The sequence below is a fragment of the Egretta garzetta genome, unplaced genomic scaffold, assembly GCF_000687185.1.
Source record: "Egretta garzetta isolate BGI_Z169 unplaced genomic scaffold, ASM68718v1 scaffold217, whole genome shotgun sequence".
Classification (NCBI taxonomy): Eukaryota; Metazoa; Chordata; class Aves; order Pelecaniformes; family Ardeidae; genus Egretta; species Egretta garzetta.
In genome coordinates, this window is record NW_009260395.1 from 1,887,627 (window position 1) to 1,905,184 (window position 17,558).

At 39.9% G+C, this 17,558-nt stretch overlaps 1 protein-coding gene across 1 annotated transcript in view; it reads left to right on the forward strand.

Annotated features, from left to right (window-relative positions):
• LOC118452736 (probable ATP-dependent RNA helicase DDX10) overlaps nt 1-15,515 on the forward strand; it is a gene marked incomplete at its 3' end in the record, with an annotated part of 23,016 nt that extends 7,501 nt beyond the window's left edge. The window contains exon 3 of the mRNA XM_035898524.1: nt 15,459-15,515. Coding sequence (XP_035754417.1) covers nt 15,459-15,515 — 57 coding nt within the window. The remainder of the gene's footprint in view (nt 1-15,458) is intronic.
• Between the last annotated feature and the right edge of the window lie 2,043 nt (nt 15,516-17,558).

Below are 17,558 nucleotides of genomic sequence, written 5' to 3' on the forward strand. Positions count from 1 at the left end.
CAACTACATCGCCCATTCCCTCAGGACTCTGGGATGCTTCTTGTCAGGTCCCATAGACTTATGTATGTTCAGGTTCCTCAGGTGGTCATGAACTTGATCTTTTCTTACTGTGGGAGGGACTTTGTTGCCCCAGTCCCTGTCTTGTAGTCCATCTGCTTGAGAGGTGTGGCAAGAGAGGTTGCCAGTGAAGACTTGAGGCAAAAAAGTTGTTGAGTACCTCAGCTTTCTCATCCGTTGTAACCAGTTTGCCAGTTTTGCTCATCAGGGGGGTACACTTTCTTTGACCTTCCTTTTCTGGCTGACATTCTTGTAGAAGCCCTTCTTATTATTCTCTGCATCCCTTGCCAAGTTAAGCTCCAGGTGCACCTTGGCCTTCCTGACCCCATCCCTACACAACCGGGCAGCATCCCTATACTCTTCCAAGGATACCTGTCCCTGCTTCCACTGCCCGTGCATTTCTTTCTTGCCCTTTAGAGTTTGACCAGCAGGTCTCCACTCATCCATGCCAGTCTCTTCCCTTTCTTTGCCTGATTTCTTACACCTGGGTATCTTACACCTGGATATGGAAAGCTTCCTTAAAGATCTGCCAGCTCTGTTGTGCTCCCTTGTCCCTGAGGACAGTTTCCTGGGGCGTCCTATTGACTAGCTCCTTGAACAGCTGGAATTCTGCTCTCCTAAAATTCAGGGTCCTGACATTACTCTTTGCCTGACCCTCATATCCCTCAGGACTGTGATCTCCACCAGTGCATGATCACTGCAGCCCATGCTGCCTCCAATCTCAGCGTCACCAATTGGCTCACTTGTGTTGGTGACTATCAGGTCCAGTATCACCTCTGGTAGGGCTGTCTATTGCCTGGCTTAAGAAGTTATCCTCATCAGTCATGAGTCCTTCATTAATGAAAGAATGCTAGGCAAATATTTCAACTGCCTCACAGTAAAAAGGAATTATGTGGCTACTTTCACAGTGACTACCCAGTGGTATTCAAAAATTCTCCCACCTCATAAGGTGTCCCTTCCCAAAAGATAACATAATCTCTCCGCAGCAGATATTTAGCTGAGTTTGAGTCTTTGGCTTGCATCTCAGTGATATGAAGAAAGAAGAACTCCCCAGGTCCATGTATCATGACTGTACTGCAGAAGCCTGATTGGGTGCCTGATCATTGCCTGAATTTGCTGTTAAAAGTTTGGTTGTGTAGGTAAGCCTCACGGGCTAGTGGTATAAGTTATTTCTTAGGCCTCATTTGGGTGGAGAGGATGCAACCTAAAAGAGATTCAAGTGTGTTACCAATAAAGGATATGAAAGAAACAAAAAGACTAGGAGACTTTCTTTATCTTATTTTCATGACTTCAGATTTTGCATAAGTATGGATGTCCTAGTGCCCCTTCTTGTGTCACTGAAAGAGGAGGGAGCTTCATCCCATCTTATACATCCCCTCACTGCCATTCAGCAGTCCCTTTTATACAAATAAATCTATCGCTTGTGACTGTGCCTTTTAAAGTCCTCCGTACTTCATTATAAGCTAAAATAGATCACGGTATAGCTTGAACTCTGTTGTCTAACCTTTCCGTTCTGCAGTAATGCCAATTATTTCATTTCCATCTTTGTTTCAGTTTCCTTCCTGCAAGCAGACTGCTGTAGATATTTTCTTTGTCCATGTGACATCTCTTCTAACAGCCAGATGTGACAACTTTGTTTCTTGGTTTTCTGTATTTTATTGGATTCTCCTACAACTCTCTTTCTCCTTCTTAGCTTTTTGAAAAAGCCGTGGTTAAATTTTTCCTCTCTGCTTTTGCTTCAGATGTGTTCAAGATCTTTGCTTAACTTTTTCATCAGTTTAACTTCGTTCTGTTCTTTCACTTTCAGCAAGTTTCAAATGTCTGCATCTTGATTCATACCTCCTCCTCTTCATTCCTTTTCTTCCTACTGCAGCCAATGCTTGGTGTAGTTCCCTGGTTTGTAATTATGACAGGTTTTATTTTTTTCCTTTAAATCAATTTTTGAAACTTGCTAACTCTATTAAAGTTATGATATAGGTAGATTAGAAGACCACTAGAGACTAATGTGTTTTGGTTTTGTATAAACCAAATGTTGCAGTCTGCATACATCAGTAATCAAAAAGTCCTCTGAAGGTGAACGTATGCTAATCCCTGAAGTCTCTGCACTGGCTTTAAAATGGAGACTTAGAATAACAAAACAGTTTACAGAAGGCTATGAGTTGTTTCATCCATTTTTTTATATCTTGCACATGGGTTCATATTTTGATTTAGATTGTGAGTGGCTGTAGAAAAAACACCATAGAAAACCCGGTGCTTTTATAAAGCTTGTCATTTTGTAGGTCATCTTCCATTGAGAATCCCTCTCTTATGGTTTCTTCAGTATAATCTTGAAGATAAAAGATCTTTGGGGGAAAAAAATGAACTTCTTAAAATAAAAACTTGCACGAAATAGCTTTTTTGTGTGTGTGAATATGGCCTGTCAGCTTAATAGGAACTGTCCTTGCGAGACTGTTTCTGATGAAGATTGGAACTATTCAGAAAGTATCCACAGGCCATTGCTTTTAAATCCATTTGTGACTGTCGTTTAAAGCACAGTTTTCAGTGTGATCAGAAATATGTTTTGGTGTATTCATGAGATGCTTGGATTAGATGAGGTGTGTGTTGCAGTGCCTTAAGGCTTGTTGGAACTTGCAAAGCATCTACATTGTAATTAGGTTTCCTTCATGAGTCTCACATTTTGTTATCCTCTCCTTCCTCTGCAAATGGGGAAAAACTGAAAATCAGATGGATAAAAATAAAGTCAAGTCTGAGGTATAATTGTGATGTAATTAATGCTTATTGAAGTTTTGGAAGTAAAGTAAATTTTAGCAGTTGAGCACAAGGGGAAGGGCAGTAACACTCATCAAGATGATGTGAAAAGAATTCTGCATTAATGGATATTTAATGACAGCCCAGTGAGAGGTGTAGATTTGAGCTCTTTTGAAATGTGTAAAATGTTATAAACAACAATAAAGGGAGAAGTGAATAAAGTATTCAGAACATGTTTTTGCACTCCATTTTTCAAGTTTTCAGCTGGAATTGTGCTGTTGTTAGGAGGAAAATAGTGGCAGAGAGGGATTCATCTCACTTCTTAATAACCTCTCTTTCTGTATACTAGCTCAAGCTCAGAAAAATGCCCATTGGTGCCGAAGGAAAAATGAATAGGAGCCGTATGAAATGGTGCTGATTTGTACCACATGAAGTCCAAAGTTATGTGGTCTCTTAGTTTTGCTCATACTGTTCTTAATTCAGTAGAAAATATAGAACTATTTAAGAAACTGTTTTGAAACAGAGTATCTCTGTTTAGTTTGTCTCCCGTTCCCTAAATGCATTTGTTAATGGGAGAGAGGATAGTTTTAATGAGGAGGATATGTTGTGGTATTTCACCCTTTGACTACCAAATTGATTTGCTCTACCAAATATTATTATTTAATTAACTCTTTCCAAGGCTAAAAGAGGAAACTCTTGATATCCGACTTTATGGAAAGACTTTTATAAAATAAAAAACTTGCGGTTTCAGGAAGAGTAGACTTACCCCAGTGAGTTTATTCTGTAACTTTCTGATTAAATTCAGTCTTGAAAATGGAAGATTGCAGACTGGTAAGGGAAGCCAGATCCCTTGGATTTCAGCCGAGGAGGCTTCTTCTGCAGGTCTGTTAGAGGGAGGCTGCTGCTGTTCCAGGTTACAGACCCAGCCCTAGCAAGGCTGCACATGTGTTGCACAGCTGCGCACACACAACACGCATGTGGGTGGCCACAGAGAGAAGAGGGACAGAAAAAGTAAATGCGGGCAGCACTCACACAAACATGAACATAAACATTGAGGGGCAGCACAAGCTTATTCCTTCTTGCTGGCTGAGCCAGGGTGAAGTTTCTAGCAGAACTACCAACACCCTCACTTCCTTGATTCACAAGCACGCTCACATTCACCGATCCCTTAAGTAATAGCGTGGGCCCTAAGTGTGTCCAGTATCCATACCTATGGCACAGGGCCCTTACACAGTCACTGGCCTTGACCTTGGCTTTTTCCAGGTGCTGGTCTTGCCACACAGTCTCTCACTGCCTTTCAAATATTCCATTATAAGTTTGCTCTTTCCCATGAGACTGATAAAGGCAGATAACCTTGTTTCTCTTGTTCTTATCAGTTACTAAGTTCTGTGTGAACCTTCTCAAGGTTGTGCCTGTGTGGTTCCTTTAGTGTTCATCTGTCAGTGACTTAGGAGTTCAGCTCTCTGTCACTGTCTGCCTTACTGCTTGTTAGCCTTCGTGTATTCGCTGTTCAGTTTATTACTTTTTCTCCTTCTTGACTGTCTCACCGTTAACAGGATATCCTTACAAACCACATTATTATATTCAAGGTATCCCTAGAGACACCGTCCATATAGATTTAAACATGGAGTTCAAAAGGAGTATTTTTTAATAATTTTTGCGTCAGTATATAGGGGGGGAGAGTAGGAGAGAGACTCTGACTTTATTAATTTTATATTAATTCACATACAGTTCCTTAGAATCTGGGTAGGATGCTTCCTCTGAGGAAGAAAAATGGGTTTATAATACTAGGGATGATACAACAGCCTCAGTACTGAATTTAAGAGCTGACGCTTAAAAAGCATGAAGATTTCTGGGGACATTTAGGGGAAGAAAAGGTACTATACAGCTATACAGGATGTCTGACATGCTTGGAGAGAGTATCTGAAGAACTGTGGTCACCTTATGATGACTTAAAATCTCTATGAATTGATCCAAGGAAAGATGCATCTGATGTAGGAACTTGGAAAAGGGATGTAGGTTCACTTATGAAGGAAGACTTAATTTCCTTTACGAGCTGCAGTTGGCCAAAGGTTAGAATCAAACTATGAGTTTGTTTTTAAAAGCAGTAATGCTGGTAATTTTAACTAGTAGGAGAAGAATGACGTGACCAAATCAGTCAAGATGGTGGCTGATATTTGTAGTGGATTATTATTCCTTTGTGTATCTTGTACCACACTGCATTTTTGGGGGGTTTACTTCCTACTGTAATGCTGTAGCCTTTGTCCCTCTGCTACCTCCAGCCTCTGCCACAAGCTTACCCCATGCCCTGGCTGAGCTATGGCCTAGATGGGAAATCTCTCTGGGAGAACGCCCTGCACCTTGTCCCTTCCTTTGGCAGCCCTTTTGCAGCTCCCCTCCAACTGGAGCTTTAGGCTCTGTCTCACTACCAGTCCTGCTTTCACAAATTATTTCTGTTAACGATAGATTTAAACATGTTTCGTTTATAGTTTTATAAAGTAATACTAAAAGTACTTGTAGCATATTGTAATAGATCATTGGAACACTATGTATAACAGTTCAAGAAACAGAAAAGACCCCCCGGGGTTTTTCTTTATTTTATCAAATCTTTACTCATGATTAAAAAAAATTATATGCAATTAATAAAAAGAAAAATAGATGCTATACAGTGCAAACCGTTCAGTATGTTGGAAGATAAATGCACCCATGAAAAACAGTATTTGTAGTCTGAAATCAATCAATACATTAATTCTGAAGAGAGATTGCACCATATTTCAAAGGGAATAATCTGATGGGGAAAAAAATCTCGGTGCGGTATTATGCCCTTTATTAAGTAAAGTGCTTGAATAGTCCTTCACTTTGAGGTGACATTTGTCAGATTTCAGCGTAATTGTACAGTTGGTTTAATGTGCTGCTGGGTGAGGACGATAAAATTCTCTCACGTAAAGAGCGTGCCAGCGTAGGAGCAAAATATAAAGGGAAGGAGGTTGCTGCTGAGGGGAGCATTTAGCTGAATGGCAAAGAAGAAAAGTATTAGAGATGGAGAGATGTGTAAAATAAATCAGGAGAGTATTACTTTGTTAGAAAGCCTATCCGAGCCCTTCCGTAGCTATTGTGTGCAGGCAATGCCGCTGTTATGTTCCAAATGCGGAGCTGTTAAGATAAGGGGAATGGACACTGACAAGTGAGTTGAGAGACATCCCTTTGCAGTCTTGGCAGCAGCATGGGTCTGGCCTCGCGGTGCTGCTGGCCCAGGCAAGGGCTTGCTCGTTGTTTGCTTTGCTTTCACTTCAGCAGCTGGATGGGCTACACTTCAAGCTTGAAGTGCCCTTGAATGTTTTCTAAGAGTTTTCCAGCAAAATCAGAGTTCTTGGCCTCATCTTGTTGATACGAAAAACAAGAAAATGAAATTGCTGCGAATAGGTTGTTTGTGTACACCCTAATCAGGTGAATGCCAGGAACATGCAGCTGGAAGGTGGGTGGAGGCTGAAGTAGCGCAGGCTTAATTTAACTTCAGCTCAGGTGGAGTTGCAGCCATCGTGCTCTAAGGGGGAGAACTGTGTGCCAGGCTGCTTGTCCTGCCCGAGGACGTAATGGCACAACTGCCCCAAATGCTGACCTCTACCATTCCTGGGTCTTTGAGGCAACCTGGCAGCTTCTGATGGGAGCTGCACCCTTCACTTGCTGAGGACTTGGGTAGTGCTGGGGGCCTGCATCTGTGTGAGCAGGCACAGGTAGGTTCTCTCAGATCTGGTGTATGAGAGCCGGGTGTTTCCTTAAGAGCGGCTGCGTTAAGACAGCTCAAGAGTCTGGGATCTGTCTAGATTATGAATTCCCACTCTTTCATGGTGTCATCCCTTCAGAACCAAAAGCAGCCACAGAATCAGATGAAGTGCATCCTCATCAACCTTTTTTCTCTACTTTTCTCTAGAAAATACTGGCGTGTTTTGCAGTGCAACTCCCATTGACTTTGTCATTAAGATTTTAGTTTACAGCTTTAAATGTTAGTTAACGGTGTTTAAACAGCTTTAAATGTTAGTTAACGGTGTTTAAAAGTAACTTAATTCCTGATGTAATTCTGTTTATAGTGTATTTTAAGTTGAACTAGGGTTACCTTTACCCCCTCTCTGTGTGTTTGTATATACTTGTATATACAGGATGGGATGGAAGGGTCTGTGAAAGAATTCCTTTGATTTCTCTTCGTTCAGAATCTGGCTCAAATGCCATTTTCACCCCAAAAAGATGGTTACTGGACTGCTTCTGTATTCTAATTACTATGCTTTAACATCTCTTTCTTATTGGAAGTCTGTTTGTCAGAAACAAACTGTATGTATACATGTGTCCTACCTTGTGTCCCTTTCTTCCTTGGTCAATGAACATCCCAAATTGCTTTTGTGACAATATATATGTGTTAAACCAGATGGCCTACTCACCAACTTTTACAAAAATTTTCTATCCTTAAAATAAGTTCAGTGTGTTCAGATGTTAAAGGAGAGAGGAATAATTTTCAGTTTTGTCAGCTGGTTTCCTGTGATGGTTTCATTCTGACAACGTCCTTTTAAGGGTCAGTTTTTGCTAGTTTGTGTTTTCTTCTTTTAAATGAGGTTGCTTTTTTTTCCAACTGCCTCTGAGACCTTTTCCAGTGCTTGTTTAATGTTTAAGATTGTCACTGTGCTGTCTTTCACATGCTTTTGATGCCACACTTTTCCTGTGTTGTCTTAAATAGGTCGTACTAGACCTATGTGTTTCAGTTTCCCTGCCTATAAAGTAAACATCAGCTCTACAGATGAGGTTTACATCATTGTATTTTTATAGCTTGTTGCTTGAAGAGATTATTTAATAGATTTCTAAAACCAAATGTTAAGAGATTAAAAAAACCAAACAAACACAAAGTAATCAAAAAGTTTTTGCTTTTTTCCCTGAAGGTATTAAGATTTGTTTACTTAATAGTAACCAATTTTGCATTTAATTTCCAGATTTTTTTTTGTTTTTTTGAAAATAATATTCAAAGGTATCCTAATAAGTTGATTCAATTTTATCTTTCAGTTGGGGATGTTGGTTTGTTTTGGTGGTTGGAGCATTGCTTGCATGTAGAAGATTTGCTAATCTCTATAACAAGACAAATACTAAACTACCTACCAATATAAAATGTAGCAATGGCCAAACAGTGGCTGCTGAAAGAGAATTTTCTTACTCAATGTATATTCAGTCCTCCCCCATTCTGTTGATTTTTAAGTAATTAATAGTTCTCAGTCATTCCAGTTTTGCTTCCATCCACCTGTATAGAGCAAAGCCACCGTGGAAGAGGGCACAGTTTGGTTCTGTGTTGGCTTGTGTGTGTGCTGATTGTGCAGCTAGAAGTTAGTTATCTTGCTTTATGGGCTGATGCCATATTTATTAGAGCTGGATTTTCAGAAACCAAGTTGCTTGCAAGCTGAGCAGTTAAAAATAATGATAACAAAAACATACTTTGCATGTAAGCAGCACAAACTTGGTGTGAAATCTGAGAGAAGGCAAACGTGGGATACCACAGTGCCATTTATTAAGTCACTTTTCAGAGCACATTTGTGCTTTAAAATCTGGGTGGAAACCAGCTCTTGAATACAACAGTGCCAGTATATAAGAGATGCTATGAATTTTTGAACAGCTGTGTGTGTATTTTCTGCAGTACAGCTGACTGTCCCTAACTATGTCCTGCTAAAATAACGAGAAACAGTAAAATACCGAGAAATTATATTGGGTACTGGTATCAACTAAGATGTATTTGCAAATGGCAGCCAGATTTTCCCAGGCAACAGAGTGATTTGTTCCAAAGCTTGGCCACCTATAAGAACTGTTGTTTGGTAGACCATTACCTCAGCTGCTAAATAGAACGGGTTGGTAGCTCCAAATTACGGCATCAGTATGTAAAGGATCAATTATTAAAAGTGCAGCATTAAAATCTGTAATCAAAACCTGCAGGAGTTCTTGAGCGTTTAAATAAAAAGACTTCAGATGACTCAGATGAATGTGAAGTTTTTACAGGAAATAGCTTTGCCATAGACTTTTTTTAATGCTCTCAGGGCTAAATGTGCTGTAAGATGCATTAGTTGCAGTGACTGTATTTCTTGCCTTTAGGTAAGCAAATAGAAGAGGTCAGTGAAATTTTAGGCTGGTAAAACTGCAGTATGTCAACAACTAAATTAATTTATTTAATGTAAATCTGAGCAGTTACGACCTATGTGCAAATTCTTTACAAGAAAGAGAGTTTTATTGTACAAACTGTTTACAAATTAAAAACCTGAAAGAAAAATTACTATATGAAACAAAGCTGTTAATACATGGCAATAAACCTGTCTTATTTTAAATACTGCAGTTAATGCAATATATGCATCTTTCACATATTCCTAACCTCACCAACTAGAGAGATCTGCCATGCTACTACTCTTCTTTTTTTTTTTTGCCCCAACCTGAGAACATGGAATGTAAATGTTAAAAGTATTTCTTTTTAATAAGTGTGTTGGAGTCTTGAGGGAGAAGTAAAAGGGGTATGAGTTTTTGATTTAAAACCCAACAGTGAAAGAAGGAGGAAATATAAGTGTGAAAAGAAGCCAGTGGCAGACTTCTTAACTTCAGAGTTACAAACAGCAAGTAGCTTTTCTGTATATTAGAAGCAGCTTTATCCATGGCTTTGGCTCCTTGGGCAGAGCTGGTTCTGTTGTTGGTTCTAGTGCAGGAAAGGTAGAAAGGTTCTGTAACCGTAACTCTTCTTTGTTTAATTGAAAGCTGAATGATGAATATTATGTGACGATGACTAAAAAACTTTCATCCCTGTGATTACTGAGGTTATCAAACATCCTGTTAACTGGATGTGTAATTGGGGAGAAGAAAAAGATAATTTGCGGGAGATTTTAAAAAGCTGATCAAGAAGGTCTCTGAGCTGTGTAATACCATTAATGTTAGTTTTAAAAGGGTCCTGAAACGGTGCGAAAGTTCTGGAGGAGATTGAGAACTGTCATGCTTTTGAGGAAAATAAGCTGGTAACTCAGCTGCTTAGGGACATGGCTTAGTGGTGGGATGGCAGTGTTAGGTTAATGGTTGGACTTGATGATCTTAAAGGTCCTTTCCAACCTAAGTGATTCTATGATTCTAGTCCACACCAGAGTAACAGAATGACTGGCACACGACTGTCTTAATGCAGAACTAACTGAAAGGAATATAATGCGAACCAGTGTGGTTTTGTGGAAAGTAGGCGTGTAGTGAAGTGTGTGTGTATATGTGTTTTTATCAGAGCAGCCTCTGGTTTGTAAATACCTCTGTGGAATACATTGAAATTTCTGCAGGGCTTTTCACTTAAGTGTTTTGATTAATAAATAAACATGGCACAAATTAAATGGAACAAAACCTCAGTAACTGGAACATCCCAAACTGGTGGCTGCTGATTAAGTAGATGTTTCTAGTCAGCCTTTGGGGGTTGTTCTATGGGAAGTGTTTCAAGGGGTTTTTAGTGATGTGGAAGAAAGCTTTCTGACTAAGTTGGGCTCAAAAGGCATGTGTTTTAAGATAGGCAGAAATACAAATTTCGAGGAAGAAGAAATTTAGAACAGAATTTTAGGACTGGGAGCCCTTTCCTTAGAGATACAGACCTCGAAAAAGATTTGAGTGATCTGGAGGTTGATCGGATCAACATGAACTATTAGAAGGAGGTTTTTCTGACAGGATCAAAAGGGCTGATAGAATTACTGAATATGCAAACAGAAGTGAGAGGTAGAGTTTGGGAAATGGTGAGTTCTCAGATATGTCTGAGACTCCTGAACTATTTAGGAAAGTAGACCTAACTGCTGAGACAAATCTGGAGTTGATTTTCTTCACCTTGCAAATGGGAAAGTTAAGAGAAAGCATGATCAACATGTATCTACATAAGGACCTAAACTTTGATAACGGGGTTCCTTCAAACTGGTTGAGAGACCAGTTAGACAGTTTAGACAGGGTCTAAAAATCAAAGATACGTAGGCTCAGACTAGTAACAGCAGTAACTAGTAACAGCAGCTAGTTTTGAAAGATTGTGCTATACTGTCCTGCAGTGAAATGTTTTAAAATCCAGATAGAATGTTCTTCGAAACCACTGCAGTAGATTGATTCAGTGATTCAGTCCTATGGCCTGTGTTGTGCTAGTCAGGCACCTTGAACCTGTCACCTCTCCTGTTTCATTAGTTCATGACCCTGTGGTTCTTGATCTATCCAAACTGCTCCTTAAATGATGTCTCAATAACCTGCATTTAGCCACTGTTCAAAACCTGCATATGCCACGTTGCTGACCTAAGATGATAAAAGAATGTTCTGGCTACTGCCTTTACGGTGAGATTGCTTAGTTTTGGTCTAAAGGGTCTGTAAATCCTTTCTTAGAAGTTAAGCTACAACAAATTATTGCATTGATTTTTGGTTGAACTTCTTCCTTATCCTCAGTGTTGATAGCCTGGAATAGGGCATGACTAGATCTTTCATCTGTGAAGAAGGTGCTATATGGATGCAAAGGAGAGCTATTAAATATAAATACAAAAGAAAATATGGATGCTTGACTGCACTGTTGTAGATAAGAGTATTTAATCAGATTGTGATGTTTTAGAGCTTTATCTGACAGCCTTATGGTGTTGTGTTATGAAGTTATGCTATAACAGAGTGACAGCCAGTAACATATATAATTAAGTATTCATACCTTGAAACATAATCTTTTGTTTTCCTGCCCTAGTAAATTGGTTTTTTTATCTCTAAATTATGTGCTGTTTTTACAAGTAATGATTTATAGCTTGATAGAATAGTGATAAAATCTGGCATTCTCACTGTGTTACACTTTAGGTATTCCGGGAAAACAGACTTTATTGTATTTTTTTTCCATGTGTGAAAAATACTGTTGGACAGTTTAGTAGTTACAGATCATTACAGGCATATCCATAGATGAGCAGAATCTATCCACTTGAATTAAATAAATATCCAACTGTTTGACTGGTTCAACTTTGCCTCATTTGATGATTTTTTTGCAGCTGTCTTATATTACGTTGTCCATGTGTGTTCTGCACGGGCCCATATTTCTTTCTAGCAGTAGCAATGTGAGAATGTATGACATTGTAGTTAAAACACTCATCTAAGTCTTCGGAGATCTGTGATTTTGGCCGTGCTGTAGCATTTCTTTGTAACCTAAGGCAAGGTAGTTCATTTCTGGGTTTCATGCAGTCATATAAAAGGGTGTCTTTATTAGGTGGGGATATTACCTTGGCACAGTAGAATATACAGTTTTCCTCTAGGTAATAGGAAATAAGGTCCTGACTGGGGAAAAGTATTTAAGCATTTGTTCAGTGCACTGTATGTACTTACACATGTGCTTGAAGCTGTGAATAAATTTAAGCAGTGCCTTAATAGGATTGTTTTCTGGAATTGAAGCCTAAGTTAAAGCCTGATGGCTATTCCTGCATTAGCAAGCGAAATAGCCCAGTAAGAGCAAGACTGCAGAGTAAGAAGGTGCTGAGGACCAGATCGCATGCTGTGTGGTGGGTTGCACTGTGTTTGCTCTTCTCTGATGCTTTGAACTGAATCATGTTGAGGCAAGTCATTCCTCTACTTGGTATTCGTGACATCCTCCACACCAAGTACAGGAGGGCATTGACAAACTGGAGTGAGTTCAGCTGAGGTCCCTGAGATGGTGGTCCTGCAAGGAGAGGCTGGAGGAGCTGGGTTTGTTCAACCTGGAGCAGAGGCAGCTTTGCGGGGACCTGACAGCAGCCCCCAGTGCCTACAGAGAGCTCATGGAGGAGACAGAGATGGTGCCGGGCTCTTCAGAGCAGTGCAGAGCAAGAGGGCAAGAGACGATGGCCGTAAGTTAAAACGAGGTTCTCCACGGATGCAAAGGAAACTTGTTCTGTGTGAGGACAGGTGGTTGTCCAGAGATGTTGTGCGGTCTCCAGCCTCGGGATTTTGACCCCGCTGGACGAGGCCCTGCACAGCGTGGCCTGACCTCAGAGCTGACCCTGCTGTGAGCAGGAGGTTACAGCAGGGACCCCCTGATGTTCCTCGCAGTCTGAATGATCCCATGACCCCGTGAATGCCCAGTCTTGGTTGGAGTGTATTGGCTGTGCTCCTGAAGACTGCCTTGTACTGTAAAACACAGCAGCAGTGGGCCTGGTTAGGACATTGGCTTCTAAAATGCACTCATAACTCCAACTCAGTGCCAACACAGGTGCACCCTATGCAAAACTTGCTTTTGGTCTTTCATTGACAAGGAACCAAGTCCCCTCTCTCTCCCTAAAAAAAAAAAACCAAACCACCAGATAACAAAAAAAAAAAAAAAAAACAACAGAAAAAGAAAATTAAAAAAAGGTCTTGACAGCATCTCCTGTTGATTGCTGCTCTGTCTTGTTTTTCTTTTGTACTCCTGATTTCAGTCTCTGCACCTATTAACTTCAGGATCTTTTTGTGTCTTTACCGTTCTTTAGAGACTTACGTATGTTGCGCTGTCCGGTGTACTCCTCTTCTATGGCATTATGTCAGTCTCCTGCTTTCAGAGCTGTCTTTTCAGTGCTCTGTTGTAAATCCCTTGAGCAGGAACTTTGCTGCGATATTGGCTTAAACCTGTGGCTGTAGTTAAGATGCTGTCTTTTCATATACTGTAGAATTTTTCTATCTAAAGTTTTCTGGGGTATCCAATTTAAAAGTTGATTTATCCTGCTTTGTACTATCTGGTCTAGCTCTGGTTTCTTTCCCTTTTTCAGCAGTAAAGTTTGAAAAGGATCACAGTTTTTGCAGAAAAACGAGAGAACGCCAATGGTGACACTAAAGAGCAAAGAATGCACAACCAAACCATTTAAAAACAGTGGGTGAAAGTGGAAAACTTTCCAGTAAAATCATTAGAAAAGCATAAGTAGAAATTATCAGAAATTAATACAAATTTGACTTGGAAGAGAAAGATGGCCATGTTATGACCAATGAGGTCATGATGCTTAGGTCTAGCTTCTTGGAGAGCAGACTGCCTGTGTCCATACCAGACAGTACTTGGTCCTGGTGGCCTTAAGTGTAACTTTTATTTTTTTGTTGCTTTTTCTTACTTTAACAAACCTGAAATAAGAAGACAGCTGTGTTGTATCTGTCTACAGTGGTGGGGTTTTTTGTTTTGTTTCATAGCAAGCATTGAATGCCCTGGCATGTAGCTCTGAGTGTATCAAGGTGTTTGTACCAGACAGCTTTGCACACCTCATGCAGCTTTGTCCCTGTCTTTTGGGCAGGGGATGAACTCTGTCTTTTTAGTTTTGATTTAGAGAGAAGAAGTTAACTTACTCAGAGAAAGAGTTTGAAAGTAAGCTAACACTTCTGTAGTTTGGGCAATTGAGGGAATAGAAAATGGCACACACCAGACAAATGGCGCAAAAGAAACTGAATTTAGACACTAATTTTAAAAATCTTGGTGGCTGTGTTCTCCTTTTCCCAGGTCTGCACTCTAACACACTGGTTTTCCAACTTTGCGTGACCTACCAATATGCTTTGGTGGCATCATACGGCTCCAGGAGTGCTGGAGCTGCAGCTTTTTGTTGCTCCCGCGAGTGAGGTGAAACGTAACTGGTCTTCAGCCTTGTCTGTGCTGAGGTGTTGCCCCTGGACTGATGTTAAAGTAATGATGTCCCCTTTGATGTGGACTCGGTTCTAAATGTGCTGATGCTAGGAATGGCCTAAATTGCTCAAAGAAACTGAGAGTTGTATTCCATAAACATTTTTATGCTAGCATAAAGAAGTGTCAATGCCAATGTCATCAGCATCACTCAGACAAAACAAAACGAGGGAGCAGTGCGCTTTTCTAAGGGACATGTGCCCATACCTGAATTTCTGTCCCTACTCCATGAAATAGATGTTTTAAAGGATTTACAATTGCAAGGACCTGACAGAGTCTAAATTAGAGATAATCCTTCAGTTAGTTTAAAAATAAACCAATCCCAATAAGAACAACAAAAAGAGCAGCAATAAATGTCAATTGAATTAAATATCTTGGTCACTTTTGTATGCTCAGAAATCTGGCAGGCAGCTTTGAATGAATTTTATCATTGCGTTTGCTTGTTTTCCCCTAGCAGAATCCCTTTGGTGGAGGGAACTTAATGTTGTGATTTCTGAATCAATGCAATTCCTAAGCAAATGCTGTTGTAGAGTGTTAGTAATGGAGATATGAAAGCTAGGGAGAACATGTTTTAGCTTTCACTCCCCAGTTTCTTTAGCAATTCTGAAGTTAGGAAAATGTTTTGTTTGTTAAATAGATTGGATTTCGTGTTAAGCCATTGAGAAATAAGAAAAGTTGGATCTCTTGGTGCCATTTTAACTACCCTGTTTTAGAGACAAATACTAACTTTGTAAAAATATTTAGCTGCATCATTCCTTTATAAGTAACAAATCTCTGTGAAGATCAAATGTGGGTTTGAATCATTCTTGTCATTTTATTTCCTTTAAGAGCAAGAAGAATGAACAATATCTCAATCAGATCTTTTTATTCATTGCTTTTCATCAGTAACACGTAGGGTGAATACCACCAGTATAATATGTGTGCATTAAAAATACCTAGGTGGCTCGGCTTTAATCTTAACATACTAAAAGAAAAAAAAGCTAGGAATTTGCTTTAAAACTGTGCATCTTGTCTGTTTTAGGAGAAAAGGCTAAAAGAAAAAGCAGCAAGGAGAGAAGCCAGGAATAGGAACACAGAGGTAAGGATTTTAATTGTTTTGATCAAGCTACTAATTGTGGGATTGAAATGATTTCTTAATTACTTCATTCCTTTCTTCAATAAGCAAAGTTGTGATTAATGACTCTTTAAAGGCATTTTCTATTTGCTTGCCTTTTCTTACTCCCTTGCTCTGATACGGTTATATTGGCTTGCTGTGGAAGGATACTGAGAAAGCATGAATATGTGTGTGTGTGTGTGTGTGTGTGTGTGTGTGTGTGTGTAATTATATAAAATGTTTGGAAGTCTTTTGGAATTGCAGCCTCTTCATTCTGCATATCAAGGAAGTTGCAATTTCAGCTGCAGTGCTGTTGCCATTTTTTTTTTTTTCTGAATGTTTGGCCACGTTTTAACTTGCAGGCAGCAAGATACTTTCTTTGTCAAATCTTACTTAAACCTGTTTCTGAACCTTTTCTTTAAACAGCAAGTATTTACATTGAAGTTTATTCCTTCCCCTTGTTAGGCCCACAAATAAAACCTTTGCTGTCATTTTCTTTGTGTGTTACTAATTGCCTAGAAGCTGTTCTAGTTCTTCATACTGCTTGGTTTGTGATAAACTGAGATTTCATTCAGCTGCAGTGATTTTCCAGAATATGGACAGAGTAATGTATGTCATTTCTCACGCTGCATCTCATTATGCTACACATGAATAGCTACCATTTGTTCTTGGCAGTTAGCAAATATCTTACTCCCTTGAGAAAACTGATAATGCTCGGTGTCCGATTTTTGCAAGCTGGCCGTGCGCTGGGAGGCTTAAGTATAGGAAGATGCTTCATTCTGTAGTTCTGAAGTGGAAAGTAATTACAGTTTAAAATGAAAAGCCTAGTTATACTAAGTATTAAGTATAATTCTGTCTTCAGAGATGGCAAGCTCTGAGAGCTGTTGGCATCGTGACTCCCCAATCAAGCAATAGAAATTTTCTGCATGTAATTGAATGTATAGAGATGCATACTTTTTAATGTATTGAGCAAGCATTTTAGGAAAATTATGGAATGAATGATTAACAAACATCTTAATACAGGGAGAAAACATTGATCAAATCAGGCTGTATTGCATTAGTAAATGCTGCTTGTTAATTTTGCCTCTTTTTAAGGAAGGGAAAACCCCCCAATGTCATGTTATTCAGCAGCTGGAGAAATAAACCCATTCCTTTCAAAAGGATCTGCTTGTTCATGTATTTCTCCTATGCTGTTCTTTGCCAAGCAAATGAATCTCTCTGTCCTGTTAGAAGATAAATGAAGTTGATCTCTGAGGAATGAGCTCTGTGTGTGTGTGTGTGTGTGTGTGTGTGTCCATTGGGTACAGTATGGGTTAAATGCGGAGCCTCACCCCCGAAACTGAGTAAGATAAAGCCACAATTTGACGCACCTCTGCCTCTCTTCTGTGCAACACTTGCACTTGGAAAGCTGACTTGCGAGTCCTGGTCTAGTGTGAGATTGGCATATGCTTTCTGTGAGAGTACCAACTGTGCAAACCTGCTATTACTTTGATTTAATTTTATTCCTGAAGCACTTAGCTCACTCTCTGCAAGAAGGTGCAAGCCTCAGGAGCTGACGTGTCTCCTCAATGCAAACTGTTGGGCTTTTTCTCTTGTTTAGAGGCTATTTTTGCCAGAACAGCATGCAGCTGAGTCCTGTCATTTTCAGTGGGGCTCATTTGAAGGGAAAATGCTTCTGCTGGGAAAGGCTGCCAGCTTGGAGCCGGACTGTTCATGCCTGGAAGTGGAAGGGAGCAGTAGATGGTAGATAAAGGTGGCAGCTGCCGTCTGCTGGGTGTCTGAGGAATTAATTAAGAACACTCCCTGCTTCAGAGAATCTTAGAGATGAAGCCACAGTAGCTGAAGCTCTCCATAGTCCATTTGGGATACGACTCAAGCAGCTCCTAGGAGACACCCAGGGGGAAAAAAAAGGGAGGAAAACAGTAAAACACAGGAACTATTGCAACAGACACTAGTTTAGAAGATAATATGCTGCCTAACTCAGGAGTTCAAAGTACGTTCACATTTTCACTAGTGCTTTCAGGATGT